The 23,296-nt window shown below is 45.8% G+C and overlaps 1 protein-coding gene across 1 annotated transcript in view; it reads right to left on the bottom strand.

The window, feature by feature from the left end:
- C10H16orf71 (chromosome 10 C16orf71 homolog) overlaps window positions 1-23,296 on the bottom strand; it is a 127,142-nt gene that overhangs the window by 41,100 nt on the left and 62,746 nt on the right. The window contains exons 14-18 of the mRNA XM_034783708.1: window positions 16,284-16,400; window positions 12,656-12,800; window positions 9,114-9,429; window positions 6,617-6,723; window positions 1,035-1,189 (exon numbers count right to left, since the gene is read on the bottom strand). Coding sequence (XP_034639599.1) covers window positions 1,035-1,189; window positions 6,617-6,723; window positions 9,114-9,429; window positions 12,656-12,800; window positions 16,284-16,400 — 840 coding nt within the window. The remainder of the gene's footprint in view (window positions 1-1,034; window positions 1,190-6,616; window positions 6,724-9,113; window positions 9,430-12,655; window positions 12,801-16,283; window positions 16,401-23,296) is intronic.

Raw genomic sequence — 23,296 nt, 5'->3', positions numbered from 1 at the left:
GCACAAAGGAAACTCAGCTCTGAAAGCAACTGGAGGTGCCACTCATAGCAAAAGAAGATGATGTCAGAAGATGGGGAATCCTGGGTGCAGGCTAGCTGGCAAAAGGGTAACAAGCATGAGAAAACCACAAAGCAAAGTTCACCCAACGGTGAAGCATGCTCGTCGCATAAAAAACATGACTTCCCTTAGTGAGTGCAAGCTAATCCGAGGCCCATTTGGCTTTGTGTGAACTAATAAAATGGCACAGCACATGTCTCTGTTCCGCCAGCCTGGTCCACCTCACAGAGCTGGATTCACCAGTGGCTGATTTGACCACTCTGCTGAGAAAGTCAGCATTGCTGACCATCTCTGGGATTCAAATAGCGTCAGGACAACGTGTGTGAATATTTGTCCCCTTTTCGGAGGAGATGCCATTATTAACGTAAAAGTAGACCCAGTTCTAAACTGGGATTACCAATGCAATCATTTCACATTGGGACCAGCTGTTGCAAAAGGCATATAAAGTAACACTGCTTCTTCATTATGAGTCTTTCATTGTTAACCTGAGGCCTGCAGGAGTGTGGCTTTAAAAACGTTGTTATCTGGGATGAAAATAGGGTAACCAGACAGCAAGTGTGAAAAATCGAGACGGGGGCAGGGGGTAAAAGGGGCCTATATAAGACAGTCCCTAATATTGGGACTCTCCCTATAAAATCGGAACATATGGTCACCGTAGATGAAAACGAGTTGACTGTAACATTTGCATCATGATATTCTGACCTTATCTCACCATGCGGCAGCATCATGACACAACATGTAAACATCACGACATAATCATATTGCACCAGCCACACAGATATTTTGAGGTGCTTTCAATATCCTGAGAGCCCGGCCTGCAAGATGTTGGACAGTCATGTCAAAATCAAAACCAAAACCATTGGGGTTGGAATCAGCCTAACCCATTGCAGCTACATTGTAGGTTTTAGCAGGAGCACTAATGGATATGCCATTCAGGATCTGGGAAAGCATTATTCTAGTGACCCTCTGTCCCATACCTGACTTGTTGTCATGCTGAGCATGATGGCTCGCTTGGGAGAAAGTCGCAGCTGCCTGATTCCCTGCAGAGTAAAGCCTCTCTGAGTACAAGTTGAAATCACATCCCCGTATGCATGAGGAGGCACAGCAGGTGACACGACCAAAATGACGTCCCCTGGATCAAAGTGAAGATGAGAAGGGCATCAAATTATTTTCGTGGAAGCTGTTCCATCTCTGCAGGAAGCCTCATGAAATTGGCCAGCCCCAATTTCCAGACCAACCCAGATGGTGACACTACATTCTGCAGTCAACATTAACCCTTATTTGGCCCATCACACCCACATATAGCTGTGGGCAGGATTCACACCATCAAAGATCTTCTTTAAAAAAACAATTATTCTAGAAAGTTTGGCTCAGGTCTATCTAGTAATCTGTGAATTCCTTCTCCATTTGCTGTACAGCTGGGTTTACTGAGGTATGGTTAGAGTGAGTCAGTGGTTCACCTCGGATTAGAATCCCAGACCTCTGTCCTCCTAGCCCTTTGCTGTAATCATGAAACAACCTGGCCTCTGTAACAGACCAGGAGGAGGCTCTAGACAGGTTTTCTCTATACCGACCTGCTAATGTGCCCTGACTATGGAGGAATCATGGGTCAGAATGTAGTTTTGTCTTCATATCCCAGTTACTGCCTGGCTTTTCTGCTGAGATTACCAACAAGAAATGGCAATTGTGGTTCTAGATTTTGTGACATGAACATTTCCCCCCGAGGAGCTGGGCTGAGACCCAGCATTTGTTAGCCTTTGAACAGTCATCCGCTGGTATTTTAGTTCACCACTGGAGTCCACCAGATTTGCACCTGTACCTTGGAAGCAGAAGGCTCTGTATCCCATTGCGAGTCCCTTTGGTTTTACCAATATCCTTACCAATACTGTGAATATAAGTGTTCCAAAACAAATCAACACCAAGAGAGAAAGAAACAATAAGCTTGAAATGACAGCTGGAAGAAATGGGGTGGTTTGCACCAGGGCCGGCTTTAGCAGGTGTGGGGCCCCACGCCGGGACGCGAATTGTCTCGCGCCCCCCCCCAACTCCGCCCCCTCCCTGCCTCATTGGATCCCTCCCCAAATCCGCGCCCTGGCCCCGCATCTTCCCCAAGCACGCCGCATTCCTCCTCCTCACCCCTTCCTCCCAGGGAGGGGGGAGAAGCAGGACGCAGCTTTTTTTTTTTTTCCCCGCTTTGCCGGCAGTCCCGAACGTTGCGGGGCCCTCTTAGGCGCGGGGCCCCATTCCGGGGAATCGGCCGAATCGGCTTAAATCCGGCCCTGGTTTGCACTTTGCAAAGTCTCAGTAAGGGTTAGTTTGTAGGATCAAAGCCAGTTTGGAGCTACTGTTGGGCCTGTTGTATCTGAACTGCCAAATTTCAGGGACGTGGGCAGTCCTGATAAGCTTCTGTCCAACGTCTAGTTAAAACAGTACCCTTTTTCATAAATAACCCCTATTTTGGAATGAGTATAGGACTGAAATTAACAAGCATATCTGCTATGGTTCAATATAGCCTGGACCTGAAGAAGTGATCTGTGTAGCTCGAAAGCTTGTCTCTTTCACCAATAAAAGATATTACCTCACCCACCTTGTCTCTCTCAGTTAATGTGACTGGCAGCTGCAATTGATGGTTGCATTGTCCATTCTGTATGGGGGTGTGACGGGGTGGTCTGCCCCTTAAAGGTGGTAGTACCTAGTGGTCAGCCCACTCCACCAAATGGAATGGCCCTTTAAGGGTTTAAAAGGTCTGATATAAGGATCAAAGGGGATATGGAGAAAGAAGAAGAAGAATGAATGGTGCGAAGACCCTACAGCTGGCTAAATTACAAGGAGGGCTAGGCTTCTGCTATGTGGAGAGGGGGAGTGATTGTTTGAAGCATAACCCTGGCTCCAGGAATAGGGCTGGGTTGTCTTTTGAATGAGGACAAAGAACTGACCAGGATTCTGCTAGGCCTCAGAGAAGGTGACCTGAGGCAACTAACAAAGTATGTCACCCACTGTAGAAAACTGTAATAAATTAGACCCTGCGAAGGGGGAGCATGTTCCTGGGCAGGGATTCTTCTACCTTCCCACCACCCCAAACTCGCTCCTCCCCCCAGTGGTCAACTAGTTACAGCAATGTTGCCAATTTAGTCATGTTCCAACTAGATCTAGATGTTTTAAAAAATTTCTAATTGGAAAACAATTCCATTTAGTTGTTGGTTGGAAATCTGAATTGAAATGGAAATATTACTTAAATATACACTTTAAAAGCAGATATATGATCAAATACTTGTACCTGAAAAAACATAATAGGTTTGAAAAGTCTGAGCAAAGATGAGCTTCCTCATACAGCTGTGTTTGTTCTGACAATATCGGCACGTTCATTTCGGCGATGTTGGCGATGTTAGCCAACCTAATAGTTTCAAATGATGATTTATAAACAACAATAAATCATCAGAAATTCAAATGCTGGTGGTTTATTGGTGTTTTCTGATGTTAAAATGTGGGGCCGAGAGGTAGCACCGAATTACCTTGCCAATGAAAACATATAAAAATTTAGCCTTTGCCCTCACAGTCTCACCCCTCGGCCCTCAACCCCCTGTAAATTCGAACACCCCCTCTAATTTCAGCTCCTGGGGAAAGCACTGTTCCTGAGCCAGCCTAAGGCTAATAGTGGATTGAAAGAACCAGAGGGAAGGTGTGGAGTCCAGTGGCTGAGCCTCAAGGGATGTGCTGGAGAGGATAACCCCTTGACAGGGTGTGACTACGGTAGCTTATTCCAAGGCAGGCTTCCAGAGAGCTCAGTAAGGGAGCACAGTGGCTCCTCTCTCCAATACTCCTGCATGCTGTCCCCTCCCAGAGAATATCTTCAGCTTCTCTTCCAGAAGGCATGATGCACCACCCATCCGTTTGAAGAGCAAAGGTTGGGTGCAACTTCCTGAGCCCAACAACCACAGATGGAACCACAGCAGGGGGGCAGCTCAGCAGCCCACATCGCATGTGAATCATCAGTGGCCATAAAAAAATAGGGAAACAGGAAATCTGGCTCAGTCCATCAGCAACAACCACCACCTGCCATCATCCCCACCCCCGAACGTACAGAGTGGAAGGGTGTCTGCCAGAGGAACTTGCTCAGATGCTAGTGTTAACATACATACTTACACTGAATGCATTTAAAAGGTAGGCCTCATCTTTTCTTGACTTTTATCTTCCTTCCTCTCATTCTTTCCCTCACTTTCCCTTCCTCTCTCATCTTTCTGGCTCCTGTTTCCATTCTCCCCTCCAATCCACTTTTCTTTGGCAAATTAATTTCCAATTCCTCTTTTCTATGCCAGAGCATCCTCCTCCTCCCCTGTCCTTACTGTCTTCTCACTGCTGGTTGGAGGGCTCCTATACCCCTCAGTTCCTCCCTGCAGGGCTATCCTTATTCCCAGGGAGCAGAGGTAGGTCAGCAGTGCTCTGGTAGCACAATCTCAAAACCACTCCTCCTTTGGAGAGGGCAGAAAGATTTGCTGTCCCTGACCCCACTAGAGGAGGCCACGGGGCCAATGGCTCATGTACCTCACACACTCTCCTCCTGAGCACAGATTTCCCAGGAAGGTGGGCTCTCTCTGTTCGCACTTCCTATATACTGTCACTCCTGTATAGGGTTGCTGGAGCAAGTTCTCAGCCAGCTCTTTAGGGGGAATACAGAAACTGGGAGCCTACACCTGCAAAGAGGAGAGGGGAATGTGGGAAGGGAGAGGAGCAATGCCAGAGCCAGTTAATAGTAGCTGCTCCCTTTGCATCTTTCCAGATGACTAGAAAGGCCAGAAACATGCATGTGGGGTTGTTTGAACCATTTAACTGCACTACCTATGTGATTATACCCCAGGCTGTGAAGAGGACAGGCAGATGGTCTGTAGCTAGGTAGACATGCAATTCAAGGACACTATTAACCCCCATAGAACTGTTCCTTCACTAAGTAAGCCCCAAGAATAAAAGGTTTCCTGTTTTAGAGTCCCTCAGGCATGGTCTAGGAGACCTGTTGTGACAATTGGACCTACAAAGTGTATCCCTATGAGCTCAAATGTAAAAAGTATGTGAAAGTTCATAAGATGTTACAATAACCATGAAAAATAGATCAAATTGTTTATAACCCTGAATGTTGTAACAAGTGCAAGAGAACCAGACAAAGAAACTGGATTAGATTAAACCAAAAAGTCCATGTTGATATAATCCAAGGACTGTTGAAATTATGCCTTGTAAAAATAGAAGAGGTGGACCCAGAAGTTAATAGACCAAAATTGGTGTAATGGATATTAGGCTTAATGGGTGGATAAAATAATGAGGGGGATGAATTATGATGCCTACTTTCCCCCTTTGTGGATTTTTTAAAAAGTGATTTTGAAAGAAGACATGTTCACATCAGTTCAGTTCAGCTCTCCCTCTCATATCCCATCCCACTTTGCAACCCAGCTCATCCCCAAAAGTGCCAGCACTTCAATTCATCTTGGCTCATCTAAAGGATTTTCTTCCTGAGAGGAAGGCCGGCTGGCCGTAGTGCTGTTCAAGGAACTTTGTTTTCAAGCACGTAAGATCCTGCATTGTTTTCCCTTCCCTTGTGCTATTTTCTGCTCCCCTCCCACTTTCTTTCCTATCGCTCACTCTCTTGGCTTTTCATCAAATCCTGAAGTCAACTATGCTGTATTCATCCAAGCCTGCCTTGTCTAAGAATAAAAGATCCGATTAGATGACGTCGCTGACCACATTGTAAACCAGGATCCAAGCATCAGGTGTTGTGGTCGACTTGCCAGTCAAAACCATCCACTCGTAACTAACCAGTAGTCCAGTGTTCGTTCCAAAAACACCAACTGGAGCTATATCTCACCCATCTTTTCTATTCTGTTTCACCTCCACCATGGGTCTGTCTGCTAGTTAAGAACAGGAAAAGAAAATGACCTGGACACCTCAGGACTGAGAGTAAAAAAACCCCTCTTGTTTTCACCAAAGAAAGGCTGTTCTGAAAATAAGAGACACTGATATTTTGCCTCCGAAAGGAGAAAGGATTTAAAGGTTTTGACTAAGTTTGTTTTGCATAATCATTCAACCAAAGTTCCAATCTAAATGCCTGTTTTGATATCTTGTTCTTTCTAATCAATCAATAAATTTTTAATTTGAATGAACACTTTTGGGTGTTTGCCAAGTAACCAAGTAAAACCAAGGCCTACGTTTAAAATAACCTGAACCTTCCTATCATTGTTTAATGTTGGACAGTGAAAGAGTTTATAAACACTTTAACTCTTTAGGCCTTGAGATCAATATCCATACAACAGCTACTAATAGCTACTCACATGGAGCGGACAGGGAAGGCCATGACATTCTACTGTTGCTTCACATTGGGCAAGAAGCACCACATGTTTCACAAACTAATTCCTGACTCTTGTCCCCCTGGCCAGGACCTGGCATTGAGGAGTGTAATGGGAGCAGGACCACATGAACATGTGGGACAGGAGTAAGATAACCAATAACACCCTCTGCTATAGTGAAGGAGCCTGGAACACATCTGAAACCTCAAGGTTTGCTCCTTAGAAATGACCTTTGGTGGTAGAGACCAGTGTTGCAGGAGGTCTGGACAGTGCCATGTCCTGGAGATCAGCCCTCTCTTGGTCAGCATTTGCTCTATTAGATGAAGGACTCTGAGGTCTAAGGAAAAACAACAGAAAGAGTGAAAGCTGTTAATATTAGACCCAGACATTGGCACTTCTTAGCTTTACCCACTAACCCCAAGGAGATGGAAGCTGCTTTTGTAAAACTGCTTTACTGCCACTTCAATCCCCTGTCTGTGACATCAGAGCATGGGCCACCTTAAGGGGTCTTGGGTTTGTACACAGACTGGATGTTTTTCTACATTGCAGCTTCTCTCTCCAGCTCTCTCTGTTCAATTAAAAGTGGCTAATGCAATGCGGTCAGCTTGGCACGAAAATTTAGGAACTGAGAAATGTCGGGCCATATCTCAAATGTTCTTCCCATCCTGTGATATTTCAAACCTGCTACTCACTAGTGAATATTTAATCAGACTGTAATTGGGGAGAAACGCTTTGAAAGCTATTATAAACTGGGCCTGGCAGTGATGCCCAAGGGCAGTGAAATATCCAATATTTCTTCATTCCAGAAGGGAACAAATTATAGCAGGATGAACCCAAATTGTGGTTTCAAAAGCCAAGGGACTGACAAAAATGCAAACTGTAATCTGGGAATCACGTGGCCAGGCCTGTTAAGCACAGACTGCTAATGCAAGCTTGCCTGCCTACTGCCTTCCTTTGAGACGTCTTGAAGCCATAGGAGGATGACAATAAGAGCTGTTGGTTTTCTTGAGGAACTGAGCTTGGAGATGGAGTTTATACTCTTGCCAGCTACACCCTCCTATTGGACCAAACTCTTAGCATTGTTTCGCTATGTTACCCTAAAGTAACAGGGCTCCCTATTGGTAAGGGGGCGAAGGACCCCAATAAAAAAAACAAACTTTGTCAAAGGGAATTTTTTAAAGTCTTAAAGCCAGGCAACATTAATTCATTTCAGTGTTAAAGATCATGCAGAGATAACTCTGCCAAATAACATTACGGTAGAAATTAACCCTCAAGGAGCAAGGGAATTAACTCAGAGTGGCTGCAATTTGCCTCAATGCAGAAAGGCAGCACTAGGCCCATGTGCTGTCTAATCCCCATCCTGGTGCCACAGTGATAGCTCTACTTTCACAGCTTCAGAAGGGATCTTTCAGGGTTTACATGGGACTTCTGGAATCAGGGGAATCTCAGCACAGTGTAGTTCAGCAGGGTAACGTTAAAAGGAGCCAACTCACCCCTTGTATGGAGAAACCCAGGAAAGCGGCTGAAGGATGGGTGAGTTTCACATCCTAGCTGCTTGCTCTGTTGGTGGCTTCTCTGTGCCCCACTCTCCAAGGGACAATCAGAGGGATGTAGCTTCATGAGGCCATTGTGGAGATAGGGGACATGCTCGGCTTCCCACCCCAGGACTGTTCTTAGTGACAGCGTTCTATGGGACTGACTCATGGTCATGATGTACTTAGCATGTCATGCCATTTAAACACACAGGACTGAAACTGCTTCCTCACCTCGGACTGTTTGTGTCTGAGACTTTGTCAGGGAATCTGAAGGACAGGGAGGGAAGTGGACATTTCAGGCTGGGAAACTGTATCCATCCTCATCAAAAGCAAAGCTGCAGAGATCACTGCGTGCTCAGGGAGGGTGCAGTGGCTGCAACCACAACATTCTCTCCTCCCCCCTGCAGCAGCAGATATAATTTTGTGGAGGACCGGAGAGCAGGTTCCTCAGGGAGCAGAGCAGGATCCATTATCCTTTTTCTGTTCCAAGCTACTCTGTCAAATTGCTTCCCTTTCAGCAACTCTATTCTTTTAGGTAACAGATTGCAAGCTAACATCAGTGTTATGCACAAACTGAGCAGGAGAGGGCGTTTAAAGAACACCCTCATGCTCATGCAAACACCTGATCTGAGCTGGCCAAGGAACTTGGAGTCCTGAGATCTCTACTGAACCTGTGTGGGCCCAGTGCCATGTGGCACACTGTTTCTACACCATCAGGATAGGTACATTGAATCTAAGGTTGAATCCCTTTTAGAGTGGCCCTATTCTCCAGGGTAGAGTTTCCAGTGGGCCTCCTCTCACAATGTTTCCATCATCTCAAATAAGTCCCGGTCCCACTATCATGCATCTCTTCACACTAATCACCAAGGCTAAAGGCCTTCTCAGCCCCTCCGTTTTCATACACTCTTGTCAGTTGCAGAGGACGCAGCATGGTGAGAGAAGGAACAGACCAATTTTGCAAACACTAATAGTAACACATTTTAAAATGCAGAAATAGACTAGTGCTCCCAATCAGCACTGCCTGTAGCTGGGCCTCTCTGCTGAGGACTGCACTGAAAAGACTGACAAAACTAGCTAATCTCCTGGGGACCCTTCAGTAGTGCAAGTCCTGCACCCCCCACCCCACTCCATCCCCACTCCCACCCCCACTAGAATCACAGGATCTCAGAAATGGGCAGTATGGGATTGTCACCTTGATTTGTTATATTTGCAGGCAGGATTCTGGACACCAACATGAAGCACCTCGTCACAGCATGCTCTCCCTCCGAACAAGAGGCACAGCTCCCTGTGCACCCGGCTGTCTGTGTGGGGCAAGTAGGCGAGGGGCTCAGCTTGGCTCCTGCAGTAGATGGCATTGATGGAGCCGCAGTCTGTCATGTTGGCCAGCTGTGGATCCGAGGGCCCTATGATATCTTGCAAGGCGCTACGTGCTTTTGGCCCTCTCAAGCCTAAAGCCAGCACAAGTGGTGCCTTGCCAGCCTCTGGAGCGTAAGTAGAAGGCAGCTTGTCTGTGAAAGATAAACACGTGTGACTAACGCATGGAATCACCCTTTCCAGGTTCATTCATTCCACTCAAGGTCTCTTCTCAGTTCATTACTCAGCCTAGATGACTGACAGTTTATCAGTGCTGTCTCTAGCTCCCCTTCCACATTTGCCAGGCTAACCGCTGTTTCTCATTGGGTCTCCGCCCATCTCTGGAGGCTCTTGCTTTGGCACTGCTGGTTACACTGGGAGATCAGAGCTGCGATCTCTTCCCCTTCGCAGGCAGGGTCTGGGTGCCTTGCAAATAACACACGAAAGCCCAGGTTCTCCCACTGGTTGGCAGCTCAGGGAGGGAGGAGAGAGGCGAGGAATGAACTTGAAGCAGCAGAAGGAGATGGGGTCCCTCAGTGGCCTGGTCCCCACTCCTGCTGAGCCCTCCACACAAACATGCCTAATTAGGGCTGGCTCCATGCGGTTTGTGGAGCCAGGGGCCATTGCTGCAGCAGCAGGCTCCTGTCAAATCCGGAGGGCCAGATCCTCAGCTAGTGCAAATTGGAACAGCTCCATTTAAGTCACTGATAATTTTCGCCAGTTGGGGATCTGCTCTGATAATTTTCCCAATGGAAACCATCATAGTAGTTAATGCTGCTAAGTCTGCATGATCACATGCTGGAGATTCTGCACAGATATGCAAGGCTGAGTGAGTGGCTCTCACTGAAAACCATCAAGCCCAAAAGTTCACACTTCACTCAGAGAGGGTTGGTGGGGTTGGAGGGTGGGAGAGCATTTGGGCCGGGGGACCAGGTTGTTTCCTGCTCCCTTCCTTAGCAATAGAAGAGCCAATGAGGGGACCTCAACTGGGAAACGTGAAAGCTTTGCCAAAACTCCATGCAAACTGTTTATTCTCCCTGGTCAGGATCTGTGCTGCGTGGGGAAGGAATGACAAGGAATGACATTTAAAAAAATACTTGACCATTACTTCTTTCTTTCCCTGCTCTGGGTTCCCTTATTTCTTGCCACAGAGGAGGACCCACAGGAGAGCTCTCTCCTGCACTCTGTGGCAAATCCTTCTCCAAGCTCACAGTCTCACAGATGGATGGAGATCGCTAGGCGTGGGCAGGAATGAAATCCACTTTGCTTCTCCACTGAACCCACTGCTGCCATTGGGGAAGGAAGGGCTGGATACCACCTCCTCAGCACTGGGGTTTAGATGCATCTAGAGTCAATGTATGAGGCCAGAAGGGAGCACCAGATCATGTGGTCTGACCTCCTGCATGTCACCAGCCACTAAATCTCACCCAGTTACCCTGTTTTGCAGCCAATGAACTGGATTAGATTAAAGTATTATAGCCCTCTGGAGACTAAACTATTAGAATCACAGAACCATAGGATTAGAAGGGACTACAAGGGCCATCTACTCTAACTCCCTGCCAAGATGCAGGATCTGTTGTCTGCCACATGCAGAGAATAGGAGGGATCGAGGTGCACCAGTGTCCAAGGGCCCTGTCATGGCAGGGAATTGAGTTGGTGAGATATACCCAGATGAACCTAGCAAGCAACTTGTGCCCCAGGCTGCAGTGGAAGGCAAAAAACTCCAAGGTCGTTGCCAATATGACCTGGGGGAAAATTCCTTCCCAACCTGAAATTCAGGATCAATTTGACCCTCAGCATGTGAACAAGACCCACCAGCCAGGCATCTAAGAAAGAGAATTCTCAGTACCATCTCAGAGCACCGGCCACTGTCCAGTGTCCCATTTCCAGCTATGGCCATCACTGATGCTGCTGAGGAAGGAAAAAAATAAAAACAAACCCAGAACACATTTTAGGGGGAAAATTCCTTCCTGACCCTTGCAGGAGACTGGCTGAAATCCTGAAGCATGAGATTTAGGACCTGATTACATGAATTCATGTAGATGAAATGGAATTGTGACCTCAGGCACTATAGAGCACATAAATAAAGGAGGAAGTGGCTGAAAATACTTTAAACCAGAAATATATTTGTATTTTTTTCAAGGTTCAAGCAAAGTTCAGTTTTCAGACCTGTGTTGTGGATCTCAACTCAAATACATCCTCCATCCATACACAGAGCACCTCCATAGCATGCCCAGAGAGCAAAGCATTGGGGGCAGATCTGCTGTATGGATCAGAAAGCAGAACTCTGCTCATCTTCTGTTATTGATTGATGATTTTATGGCTTTCTGATTCACTTACAAAGCTCTCCATTTGCTTGTACCAACATATTACATATCTACTGCTGAGACAACTGAAACAACAATCACAATTATGAGCCAGTCTGGACCCACTGTTTTCAAATGTGATAAGGCAGCAGGGAGACTGCAGAATTTTTCTCAGTGATTGAGCAGGTCTAGACTGAATTTCCACTGAGCTGAAGAGAACACATGTTTTTCTCCCTCTCAGTCTGCCAATATCCCAGCCTGATGTTACACACAGGACTTCTAGGAGAGCTAGCCTGTACAGAGGCAATCCCAGAACTTTGCAGTTATGTGATGGCTTCCATTCTAGGATCTTGAAGAGCTTAAGATGTAATTAAGACTCGCATGCTCCCTGGGAGGTGAGTTTTATTATGCCTGATTTACTAATGGGGAAACTGAGGCACTGAGCAGCTAAGGCTGATATTTACAAACATGGGTGCCTAATGCTATGGATTCAGGGCCAGATCCTCAAAAGTATTTATGCATCAACATCCCATTGAATTCAATCAGAATTAGGCACCTAAATATCTTTCAGGATCTGGGCCCAAGTGTCTAACTGCAGGCATCCATGTTTGGCTTTACCGTTAGTGCCTCATTTTCTCTTCAGTGCCCTCCGAAGTTAAAAGATGTGGCAGAAGCCACTTGGCAAACCATGACATTCTAGATGGTGGGTCACCCTACAGAGCAGTTGGAGAAAGGCCAGGTAAGCAGCTCCAGATTTTGCAGTTTCCTGTCTCAGAGAGAAAAGTTGGGGCTGCCTTCTACAGAGAAATAAAGACCAGAGAGAACAGCAGTGTGGTGACATGAAGAGTATCAGGGAGTAAAAATAGAGGAAATGGCAAAAACTTGCCAAAACTTAACACCGGGGACAGATAGAAGGGGACAGGGTATAATCTGACTCCAAAGGAGAAGAGAAAAGCTTGATTGTGGTTATGCTCATATCCCCCTTGAAGTCCTCTTCCTTTTGAGCAGGGATGTGCAGGTCTGTGAGCTGCTACAGTTAAATGGGTGCAACCTTTGTATGTAGATGAGGCCTTACCTGTGCTAGCGAGCAGCACGCTCTGCTGCGGATAGAGCAGGCGGAGCCCACAGATATCCAAACCAGAGCTGAGGATCAGCTGTAACATGTGATGGACAGCCAAAGGAGTTCGGAGTAGGGTTTCAAACAGCAACACCACAGCAACCTGAACAGTCAGGTAAAGAGTGCAATGGAGGAATGGGTCAAATAGCTTCAAATGCTCTTAGTAACAATGGTGAGATTTCTCTCTCTAGAGCAGTGATACTCAGACCTCAGTGGTTCAGGAGGCAAATTAGCAATCAACATTACCCAAAAGAGCCACAGTACTGTGAATTCATTGTTTAATTTACTATAGTACTATATATTCATATTTAAACAGTATGATGGGGAAATATTTAGGGTTTTTATATATATATATATATATATATATATATATAATTCTTATAAACTACAATTGGTTAATGACATCATAAAAGAATCCTGATTAACCAATCTAAGTTATTATCCAATAATGAAATCACACAGTGTTTTAATATCATGTGTTGTAAAGAGCTGCAGAGACACATCAAAGAGCCACTTGCAGCTTGTGAGCTTCAGTCTGAGTTTCACTGCTCTAGGGAGAACCAGCCATTCACATCAATTGTACAGTGATATCTCTTCTCCTCTTCAATAATCCCCAGGCCTTAGGTTATGTCCACATACTTACAGTGGAGCATAGAGTACAGGAACCTACATGTGTAGCTACACACAGCAGTGAAAGGCTCCAGCAATGGGGAAAGGCTCTGGTAGCAAGGAGCTGCTGGAGTCCTTCCCTGCTGCCTTCCCCTACCAGATCCTCTTCTTTCTGCCAGAACTTTTCACTGCAGCATGGAAAGTCTCTGGCAGGGCCAGGGGGGAGGCAGTAGAGAAAGGCTTTGGCAGGGGAGAGGCAGCGCTGCCCCCACTGCCTCTCCCCTGCCAGAGCCTTTCACTGCAGTGGGGAAAGGCTCCAACAGCCAGGAAGAGGTGGGACACTAGACAGCTAAAAATACCAGTATAGATGTTGGAGGCATGTAGAGAGACATGTAGAGTACACACCCTGGGGGTTCAGGTGGGCAAGACCTTGCCTCTACCCTACTTGCCTAAGCCGTGCTATTTATACCCACATTAGCAGTGTCTGTACTCTACATGCTGCCGTAAGTGTAGATGGACCTTTACTTACATGGTAAAATCTTTGGAGCAGAGACTGTCTCTTTGTTCTGTATTTGTCCAGCACCTAGCACAATAGGTCCCTTTGGCATTTACATAATCAGAAATATTAATAACTAATTAATAACATAATGCTTTCTGTGATCTGAACTACTGTACTTTGTCTTGTATTAGTGTAGCGGGGTGATCACCCTGCTCCGGCCCTGGAAGGGTAAAAGCAGCCCTAGAGAGTGCTGCAGCAGGGTAAGAGGGATTAAGAATGGCTGGGGAAGCTGAGTGGGTAGCTGACCACAGCTGTGGCTGGCTTAATGAGGGCCCAGCTGGCCCTTATAAGAGGGCTGTGGGCCAAAGGCCAAAAGACACTCTTTCTCTGTAGATGTTGAGAGGGATGGGCCTCTGTTGGGAGCTGAGCAGGGTACCTAAAGCGGAGCAGGGCTGGGGAAAGGCCAAAGGAGCTGGGGAGCTCTGGCCTGGAAAACCCTCAGGCTGCAGGCCTTGTTAAAGGCCAAGAAGGTACTGGGGTTGCAATTGGGCAGCCCAAGGGTAGGTAGAGGCAGCAGATCCAAACCCTACTTGCCAATGATGAATGGTAATTATACTGAAGTCTGCCCCAGTGAGTGGAGGTTAGATGGTGACTAGCAGTAGCCCAAAACTGAGGTGAGGTGGGGATAGGGGGTTGGGAGTTCCCTGGGGAGGGGAGACCCAGTGAGACTGTGGGGTGCTGCAGGGGGCAGAACCCTGAGAGAAGAGGCATGGGGGCCAGCGGCAAGCAAGACACTGGCCTGTAGAGGGTGCTCCTGAGTGGACAGAGCTAATTCCCAGGATGACCAGCAGGAGGTGCCACTGGTGAGTCATTGCCCTGTTACAATTAAGTTGTAGATTCTTTGGGGCAACGAATTAAATTTATCTAAGGCACTCTTTACCTTTTCAGTATTAAAGAAATATTTTCAAATAATATTAGACTAGATGGCTTTCTTCCTAGATTTTTAGAAATTATAAAATCCACACTTGAAGAGCATTCAAAAACAGGTACACCAGGTATCCTGTAATATATCTATATTTTAAAATCCTGTTTTCTAGATTAGTCCTATCCATCCCATTTTAGATTCAGAGTACTGAAAGACATCCAGCCTTGTACTGAATATACACATCTGTGTTTCTGAACAGGAAAGAAAATCATTCTGAATCCTCTTTCTTTTTTTGCTGTTGTTTGTTTTGTTCCAGTTCTGTATTCCCCTCTCCCATAAGGGGACATTTCTTGTTTCAAGGAGCACATACCTTAAATGTAAGAATCAGGGTTTTTCCTGAAATTCAGGGACATTGAAAGGTCTGGCTTGCGGCTGCATAGCCTAGCTATACCAGCCTACAGTTTGTTCACGGTTCCCCTTCTGTACGGAATTCTATCCCCAAGGAGGAGCTTTATTGCTCCAGTGAATGCCAATTTAATTGATCGTTACCAGTCACTTTAAATGAAGTGTTACCAAATGCTGTTCCCTCATAAACACATGGCAAAGCTTATAACATTATGATAAATGAAGTTATAAATCTAACTCAGTAATAAAAAAAAAAGTAGACAAAAGTTCTGTTTTCCCCACTGATTTTGTTATAATTCCCCTGATATTAACCCATTACTCAGACTGGCTAATGAGTTTTCCTATAGCCTCCTGCCCTATAAAACCTCTAGCAATGACCTTGTGAGCAAGGAAGTTACTCCTTAGACTGGGTGGAAATGTGAGTAACTGAACAACTTTATGTAAAGCAGGGGAAGCTTCAAGAGTCATTCCATTTTGTCCTTTTCCCCTCTCAAGGTGCATCCTATTCACAGCCTCCTACCATGAAGATCTCTTTCCAGCACAAAAGCAGCTCCCTCTAGAAGCTCAACAGGCTCACTCCTGAACCAGCCACAAGAGTTGTTCTAGAGAGAGGCAAGTCAATCCCTGATCCTAAGTGCCCATTGGTGGACATCAAGCACCTTGCAGGATCAAGCCAGATGTGTGGAATCAAAATCATTCTAAGCAGCTTGTCCATCCAGCTGGAAGAAAGTCAAAACAGCAGCATCTTTAGATAAAGTTCAGGATGAAGCTTTAAAGCCTCCCCAAATGAATCAGACTTATTCAACTTTTTATTGTACAAGTTCTAAAAGCCAGACAAGGTCTATGGCAGATCAGTTTGCAGTCAAGCTGGTTTGGGTTTTCAAAATGTGTCTGCCACTGCAGATATGCACCTGACTGGCAGCGATTTCTCCAGCCCAGACACTTCAGAGTTTAATCTTTTCAGGCTCGCAGCAACAGGCACAGGAAAAATGATGACACCAAAGGCTAGGCTGACATATTTAGATTTGAGTGAAAAATGTTTAAAGTTTGATTATTTGTACCCATCACATGAATTCAAACATTTCATGCCAGTTTTGATCATCCCTCAGTTACCCACTTTATTCTGCAAGTCAGAAAGGAGCTCTTACCTCCGTGTCTATATCTGCACTGGCCCCAATGTCACTACTGTTAGGAAAGTATTTTTCATCAGTCTCTACTGTCTGCCAGTAGAACCCAGCTGGCATTGCAAATGCTTTCTCCACTGCCTGAAATGCACAAAAGACTGCTCTTATTTGTGAATTATCTTGATCCTTCAAAGTCAGGAACTGAAAAAGACAGCATGGTTAATGCTAAGGCTAGAGATCAGAAAAAGTGACAAAGGATTATACTCATTAGTCCCATATCATGGCATTTTTTGTCCTATCTGTCCCATTAGGTGCAATAAAGACTATTTTAAATGACATCCAAAAGCACAGATCTGTTACAATTGTTATCTTGGGAGAATGAACATAATTAGGGACCAACACAGCTACCATTCCATTTGCAGACCACCCACTGACTTCAATGGGTGTTACGTGCAATGGAGGATGGCAGGATCAGGCCTATATATAAGCCTGCAAGATGCTGAGCACTTCTGTGCCTTGCCTGTCACTGAGGGTTCTGAACATCTCACTGGAAAGGGCTATATGAGGAGAGGAATTTGATTAGCTGTTGAACATTGCAACCAGGTTAGGAATTGGCCAATTGTTACAAGAATGAAACCAAAGTTGGTTCATCAAAGCAACTCAAACACCCCACATTTCTGGAGGTCCTGTTATTTCAGATACAGTCACTATTCAGGCAGATGAGAGGCTGGCCTTTAGCCCCACATCGCAGCACCCTGGAGGCATTTCATTACCCAGCATAAACTACACATCTGACTTTGTATTATTACGTACACATTTTCTGTACAGCAAACCAAGCAAATGGGAAGAGTGCAGTTTGAGCCTCTATGTTTAAGGACTTGCCAGCTACTTCCCAGTCATAGCAATTTGTTCTGCCTTGAAGATTAGCATGCAACGATACAGCCCAACAATTAATGTATCTACAGAACACGGGGAGAACTCTTACTGGCCAAGTTTTGGTTAATGGGACAAATTCTGCTCTCAGTTACTCCAGTGTAAATCTGGAGTCACTCCAGGAATATCAATGGAATTACTTGGGATTTACACAGAGCAGAATTTAGCCCTCTGGAAAAAAAATCAATTCTCAGCCAGACCTTCAGCTGGTATAAATCAGTGTGGCTCCATTGACTTTTGTTGAACAACTCAAGTTTACACCAGCTGTGAATTTGACCCTAGAGATTAAGATGTCTTTTGAGCTCAGATGCCACCAGAGTGTATTCCATGGAAAAGAAATTAAATTTCACAAAGGCCTCATTAACATTTTTATTATAGATAGAGCCTGGGCTAATTACACACAAAACTGGCCATTCTGGCCTACAAAGTACATATAACACAGTTTATTTGTGTAAGCACGAGAGATTAGACAAATTAGAGGATTGGGCCAAAAAAACCCTGATGAGGTTCAACAAGGACAAGTGCAGAGTCCTGCACTTAGGATGGAAGAATCCCATGCACTGCTACAGACTAGGAACCGAATGGCTAGGTAGCAGTTCTGCAGAAAAGGACCTAGGTGTCACAGTGGACGAGAAGCTGGATATGAGTCAACAATGTGCTCTTGTTGCCAAGAAGACTAACGGCATTTTGGGCTGTATAAGTAGGGGCATTGCCAGCAGATCAAGGAACTTGATCGTTCCCCTTTATTCGACATTGGTGAGGCCTCATCTGGAATACTGTGTCCAGTTTTGGGCCCCACGCTACAAGAAGGATGTGGAAAAATTGGAAAGAGTCCAGCAGAGGGCAACAAAAATGATTAGGGGTCACGAGCACGTGACTTATGAGGCGAGGCTGAGGGAATGGGATTGTTTAGTCTCCAGAAGAGAAGAATGAGGGGGGATTTGATAGCAGCCTTCAACTACCTGAAGGGGGGTTCCAAAGAGGATGGAGCTCGGCTGTTCTCAGTGGTGGCAGATGACAGAACAAGGAGCAATGGTCTCAAGTTGCAGTGGGGGAGGTCCAGGTTGGATATTAGGAAACACTATTTCACTAGGAGGGTGGTGAAGCACTGGAATGCGTTACCTAGGGAGGTGGTGGAGTCTCCTTCCTTGGAGGTTTTTAAGGCCCGGCTTGACAAAGCCCTGGCTGGGATGATTTAGTTGGGAATTGGTCCTGCTTTGAGCAGGGGGTTGGACTAGATGACCTCTTGAGGTCCCTTCCAACCCTGATATTCTATGATTCTATGAGATATTCTGCTCTGTCAGACAAATATGGACTTTGTCTTTCTATAAATGTTTAAAAACAACAACAACCAAACGTGATTCATTTGAGTAATGTTAAAACTGCACTGACACCTCCTGGCCCTGTGTTGCTGCAGCAGTTTGTTTTAATTTTATTATTATTAATTATTATTAACACTATAAGAGTCGTTTGCATGGAAACAATTTTGGGGTCAGCTGGTGTCAACAGGCAGAACTCCATAGGGGCAGATCCCAGCTGCTGTAAATTGGCATGGCTCTGTTAAAGTCAATGGTGCTACCTCAATTTACACCAATGGAGGATCTGTCCTGTTGTTTCTGCAGCTCACTGTGCACTAGCTTCTGCCTGTGACATCACACTCCTTTGCTGTGGAAAATATGACAGTGATGAAAACAGAAGTGAGAAATCACCAACCTAAGGTAAAAAGACAATGACTCTGGTTCCAAAGGACCCTTGTCAGTTCCTCTGTGCTACGCAGATAGCAGTGCCATGCAGGCTGGGAAACCCCAGAGACCCCGATCCTGCAAATCCCTGGCAGCTGCTCAGTGGTCACTTCACTACTCACCAACCAAATGCAGCAGCAGCAAGGACCTCTCCAGCACATTGCTGCTCCTGTTGCTGTGGCCTTTTTCCCTTGCCCGTCTCCTGCCACACCACTCCTGCTTTTTAGCTCTGACCAGCAGATGGGAAAGTCCTGGTCAGCAGCCCTTGGGCAGGATACCCATCTGGTGGCACAGTTACAGGAATGTCTATGTGCTGCAGCACCTGTGGTAATTGTGTCTGGGTGATCATATGGCTCCCTCAATCACCTGTGAGCACTCCATAGCACATGAGCCAAGTGTCTCTCAGAGAGAGATCTAACCAGCACCTTTGTGCAACTGGAGACTCCAGCTCTCCCTCTTTGCTGTTCACGATGTGCAAACCATCCTGTTTATTGTAGAAATCCCTTCTTCTTTCCCTCCCTATTCTCGCTCTACTTCCTACCGTCCTTATGCCTAAGCCCACAAGATCTATGATGGCCCCACGAGCACTCTTGGTATTATCACATATCTGAACACAAACAGAGTGTTACTTGTACACAAGCTGTGGTGTTGCATGCATGCAGGCTGACCCTGGCACAAAATCTCACCCCCAGGAATATTCAAGAAGGTGGAAGAGAGAGGGCAAAAGTGATCAAACCAAACTTGATCCAGAATGTGGCCAAATCGCCTATTCACACAGCTCTAGTTAGGACACAACCTAACATAGTTTAGGAAACTCGAGGAAAAGGCTGACTCTCAGTTTGCCCCATTGACACTCAAACTCCTACAATCCCCATTTCCCAGTTCTTGCATTATTTCACTACCTTTTTGTTACTTAAATCAAATGGGCCAAGCCCTGTCTCATTGACACCTCTGCAGCCTCAAGTAAGAAAGAAATTGTATGGTGGTAAATAAGGGCAGAATTCAGTTGAGATTACCTATTTCCCACTCACTAAAAGTGACACTAATCTCAGTAACATCAGGTTTAAGCTTATTGATTTCAGTGAAGTAACTCCTGCCACTGGAATCATAATCTGGCCCAAAGACCCTCTCATTGACATGCAGGAAGGGAATGAATTACAAATTATGGGCCATCTTATATTGCAATGACTGCGACTACAAAGATACACACCTGCACATAGGCCCTAGACTCCTTAGGTTTTGAAAATCAGGCCATTTATATATTTATCAGACACAGTAAAAATCCCTATTGCTAGCTAGCAAATAAAGAAGTGATGTCTAATGGACATCATGGAATCAGAGGCCTCTATAAAGTGTACCCATGATATGTCAGATTGTATTGTCTGGCAGTTATCCCAAATATGATATTCAGAGTCTTTGAAAGTGGAGGTAGGAGGTCCTATTGGTTGATCTAGTCGACTCCTCTCCTCAGGGGTGAGTGCACCACTGGTGCCTACAATATATTAGCTAGTGTTTAGACCAGTTTAGTTTTAAATGTCTGAGAAGAGGGGCCCTCCAGCACTTCCCTCTTTCAGCATGCATTGTATAGAAATCTAGCCACATATTCAGGAAGAATCATGTAAACGCAGATGGATAAAATCCTTGGATGAGACTTGCTTTTGGTACATAATGTACCATCCCCTGTTAGGCAGCTGAATGATCCCACTGTTATCAGAAACTATGAATAATGTCAAAATCATTCAGGGCCCAGGGAAGCCCATTTATTTCTAATCCTTTCTGCCGCTCCCTTTCAGCACGAGTCAGTGATGGCTGGCTGGATACATGTTGGCGCACAAGAGGAGTGATGTTTTCATTTCTCTTGACCCAGGCCCTGTTTCCAGGCCTCTCTGAAATAACTTGTTTCAATAGGGGAGTTCAATCTCCTGTAGTCACCTTCCGGGCTCTAAATATAAACTCTGCCTTATCCTCTATTTTCTATCCATGTCTCTTTATATATACACACACACACACACAACCCCCTGCTCTGCCAATGATGCCTCTTTACCAGGGCTGGTTGAAAATGTTCCATCAAAACTATTTTTGATGGAAAATTGGGTTTCTGGAAAAATGATTTTTTCACAAAAAGTGGCTGCTTTCCATGGAAATTTTTTATTTTTCTTTGAAAACCAAACACACAAAAACCAAAATATTTCTATTTGGACATAATGCTGCAGTCCCACGTGGGAGATGTAGTTCGGTTGACTAATATCCCCATTCTTCTCTAAGGGCTGGGCTCCCTGGCTGGACTACATCTCCCCTGAGGTACCCCTTCCCATCTCCAAGAGGGGAGATCATGGTGCATCATGAGAGCTCCACACAGCCAAGCTAAAGGTTCAAAGGACATACAGTATGTTAGGATCAAGGGTCAAACAGAAGGATGGATAAAGGAGTATAAGTGACATACACTGAGAGAGAGGCAGGAAGGAGGTGTAAGTTACATCAGCTTAACCTCAGGACCTGATTTTCTTCTCACTTCCTCCACTAAAATGATCAGTGTTGCACCAGTGGAACAGAGGCATGAGAGCAGAATCAGGCCCAGAGGCCCCATTAAACCAGCTTACACAACATGACTAAAAGCCCCCCTTTAGGGAAAGTGGGAAAGAATCTCTGCCTATGTTCTAGCCACTTTGCACCACTCAGGGTATAAAGTGGCGGAAGCTGGCCTTCAGTGGCTGCTGAGAATTCCCCTAGTAGAAGAGCTCTCTGCTGGCACAAGGCAGCATAATTAGCTCCTATGCCAACTGCCCCCAACTCCCTGGCACATAGGGTGTGTCAGAAGTGAAACGGGACATAGTAGAACAATTGTCACTCATTGTATGGTCCCTTGGGGACTATGAGCAACTGACAGAAGTTATAGCAGCCCCAAAGCTGCTCTGACTTATGCTGGGGCTGGAACAACCTGATAGTCTCCCTGACAGCCCCCTACAAAGCAGACCTTGGCACAGGAAAAAAGCTGGGCCCAAAGTGTTATTTCCAAGAGGACTGGGGAGCCCCGTTCCTAGCTGGTGGCATCCTGTGTTTTTCTTTATAACTGACAATTCTCTTGGTTGTTGTTCAGGAGCCACACTGATTTCTGTCACCTGAAGGCACTGGAGAAGATTGCTCTGTAGCATAGCTGAGACTGAAAACAAACATTACTTTTTCTTAAAGAATCATTAAAAAGCAACCTGGAGCCATTGTTTTGTTTCAGACAAGATCGCAGAGATGAAGCCAGACACAGTTAGGAGAAGGGATTTCATAGCACAACAAAAATGGGTTGCAAAATACAGAGCAGAAACAATGAAAGTAGGAAGGGGAAGCACCAGGAGTGGTGCCAGGGTTTTTGGCACCCTAGGCGGGGGTCCTTCCACGCTCCCAGTCTTCGGGGCACTTCGGCGGCGGGTCCTGGAGCAAGTGAAGGACCCGCCGCAGAATTGCCGCCGAAGACCCAGAGCGCAGAAGGACCCCCCGCCACTGAATTGCCGCCCCCCCCCCCCAAAATCCTGGTGTCCTAGGCGACCACCTAGGTCACCTAAATGGAAGTGTCGGCCCTGGGAAGCACATTCTACAGGAGCCTGGCTACTCCAGCCGTCTCATAAGAATACAATGAGCTCTGACATTTCCCTTCTTGGAGGCAGCATATTCCCCTCAAGAGCTAAAGAAAAGGTTTGACCATCAAACTATCTCAAGAGAATCTGAAAATAATCTTTATATAGCAAATAGAATCTACTAGCCTGAGAAATGTTTCCCAACCAAAGCAGGAAGCCATATCAGGATTTGCGGGAGGGAACACTCTAGCTACTTCCTTATCTCATCCCCGGAGCCCTTGGTGCTTCCCAGCATAAGAGACGGAAAGAAAAGCTGTTCAAATCCCCCGTGAGAAAGTCATTGGCTTCTTCTCTATCTCCATAGAAGGATTGGGTGCCTCAGAGAACTCTCCTAGTTCCTTCGCATGATCCACATTAACAGGGTGAACTGTCTCCACCAGCTCATTTGGCATCTTCAGGTTTAAGCCAAGATGAGTGGCAGGGGCATTGACAAAGGAGCCGCCAACCTCGCTTGTGCCAAAGCCATTGGCAGTGAGAGCATTAACAGCATTAAAGAAAGTGCCAGGGCCACAGGCACTGAAAGCTGGTGCACAGGTACCAGTGGTGAGACATATTCAAGACCCAAGTCTGATGTAGCACAGCAGGGACTGTGTAATGAAGGGACTTCAGATTTATATGGCAAGGACCCCAGAATTAGGGACCTTTGATTTGGGGCATTGCTGCTAAATGCTCTCCCTTCTCTGCCACCATGTGGTCTAATCCTTTGTGTTATTTATTGTGATACTAAATTCCATTT

Source organism: Trachemys scripta, chromosome 10, assembly GCF_013100865.1.
Source record: "Trachemys scripta elegans isolate TJP31775 chromosome 10, CAS_Tse_1.0, whole genome shotgun sequence".
Classification (NCBI taxonomy): Eukaryota; Metazoa; Chordata; order Testudines; family Emydidae; genus Trachemys; species Trachemys scripta.
Note: the sequence above shows the minus strand (reverse complement) of the source record. Positions and strands in the feature narration are given on the sequence as shown.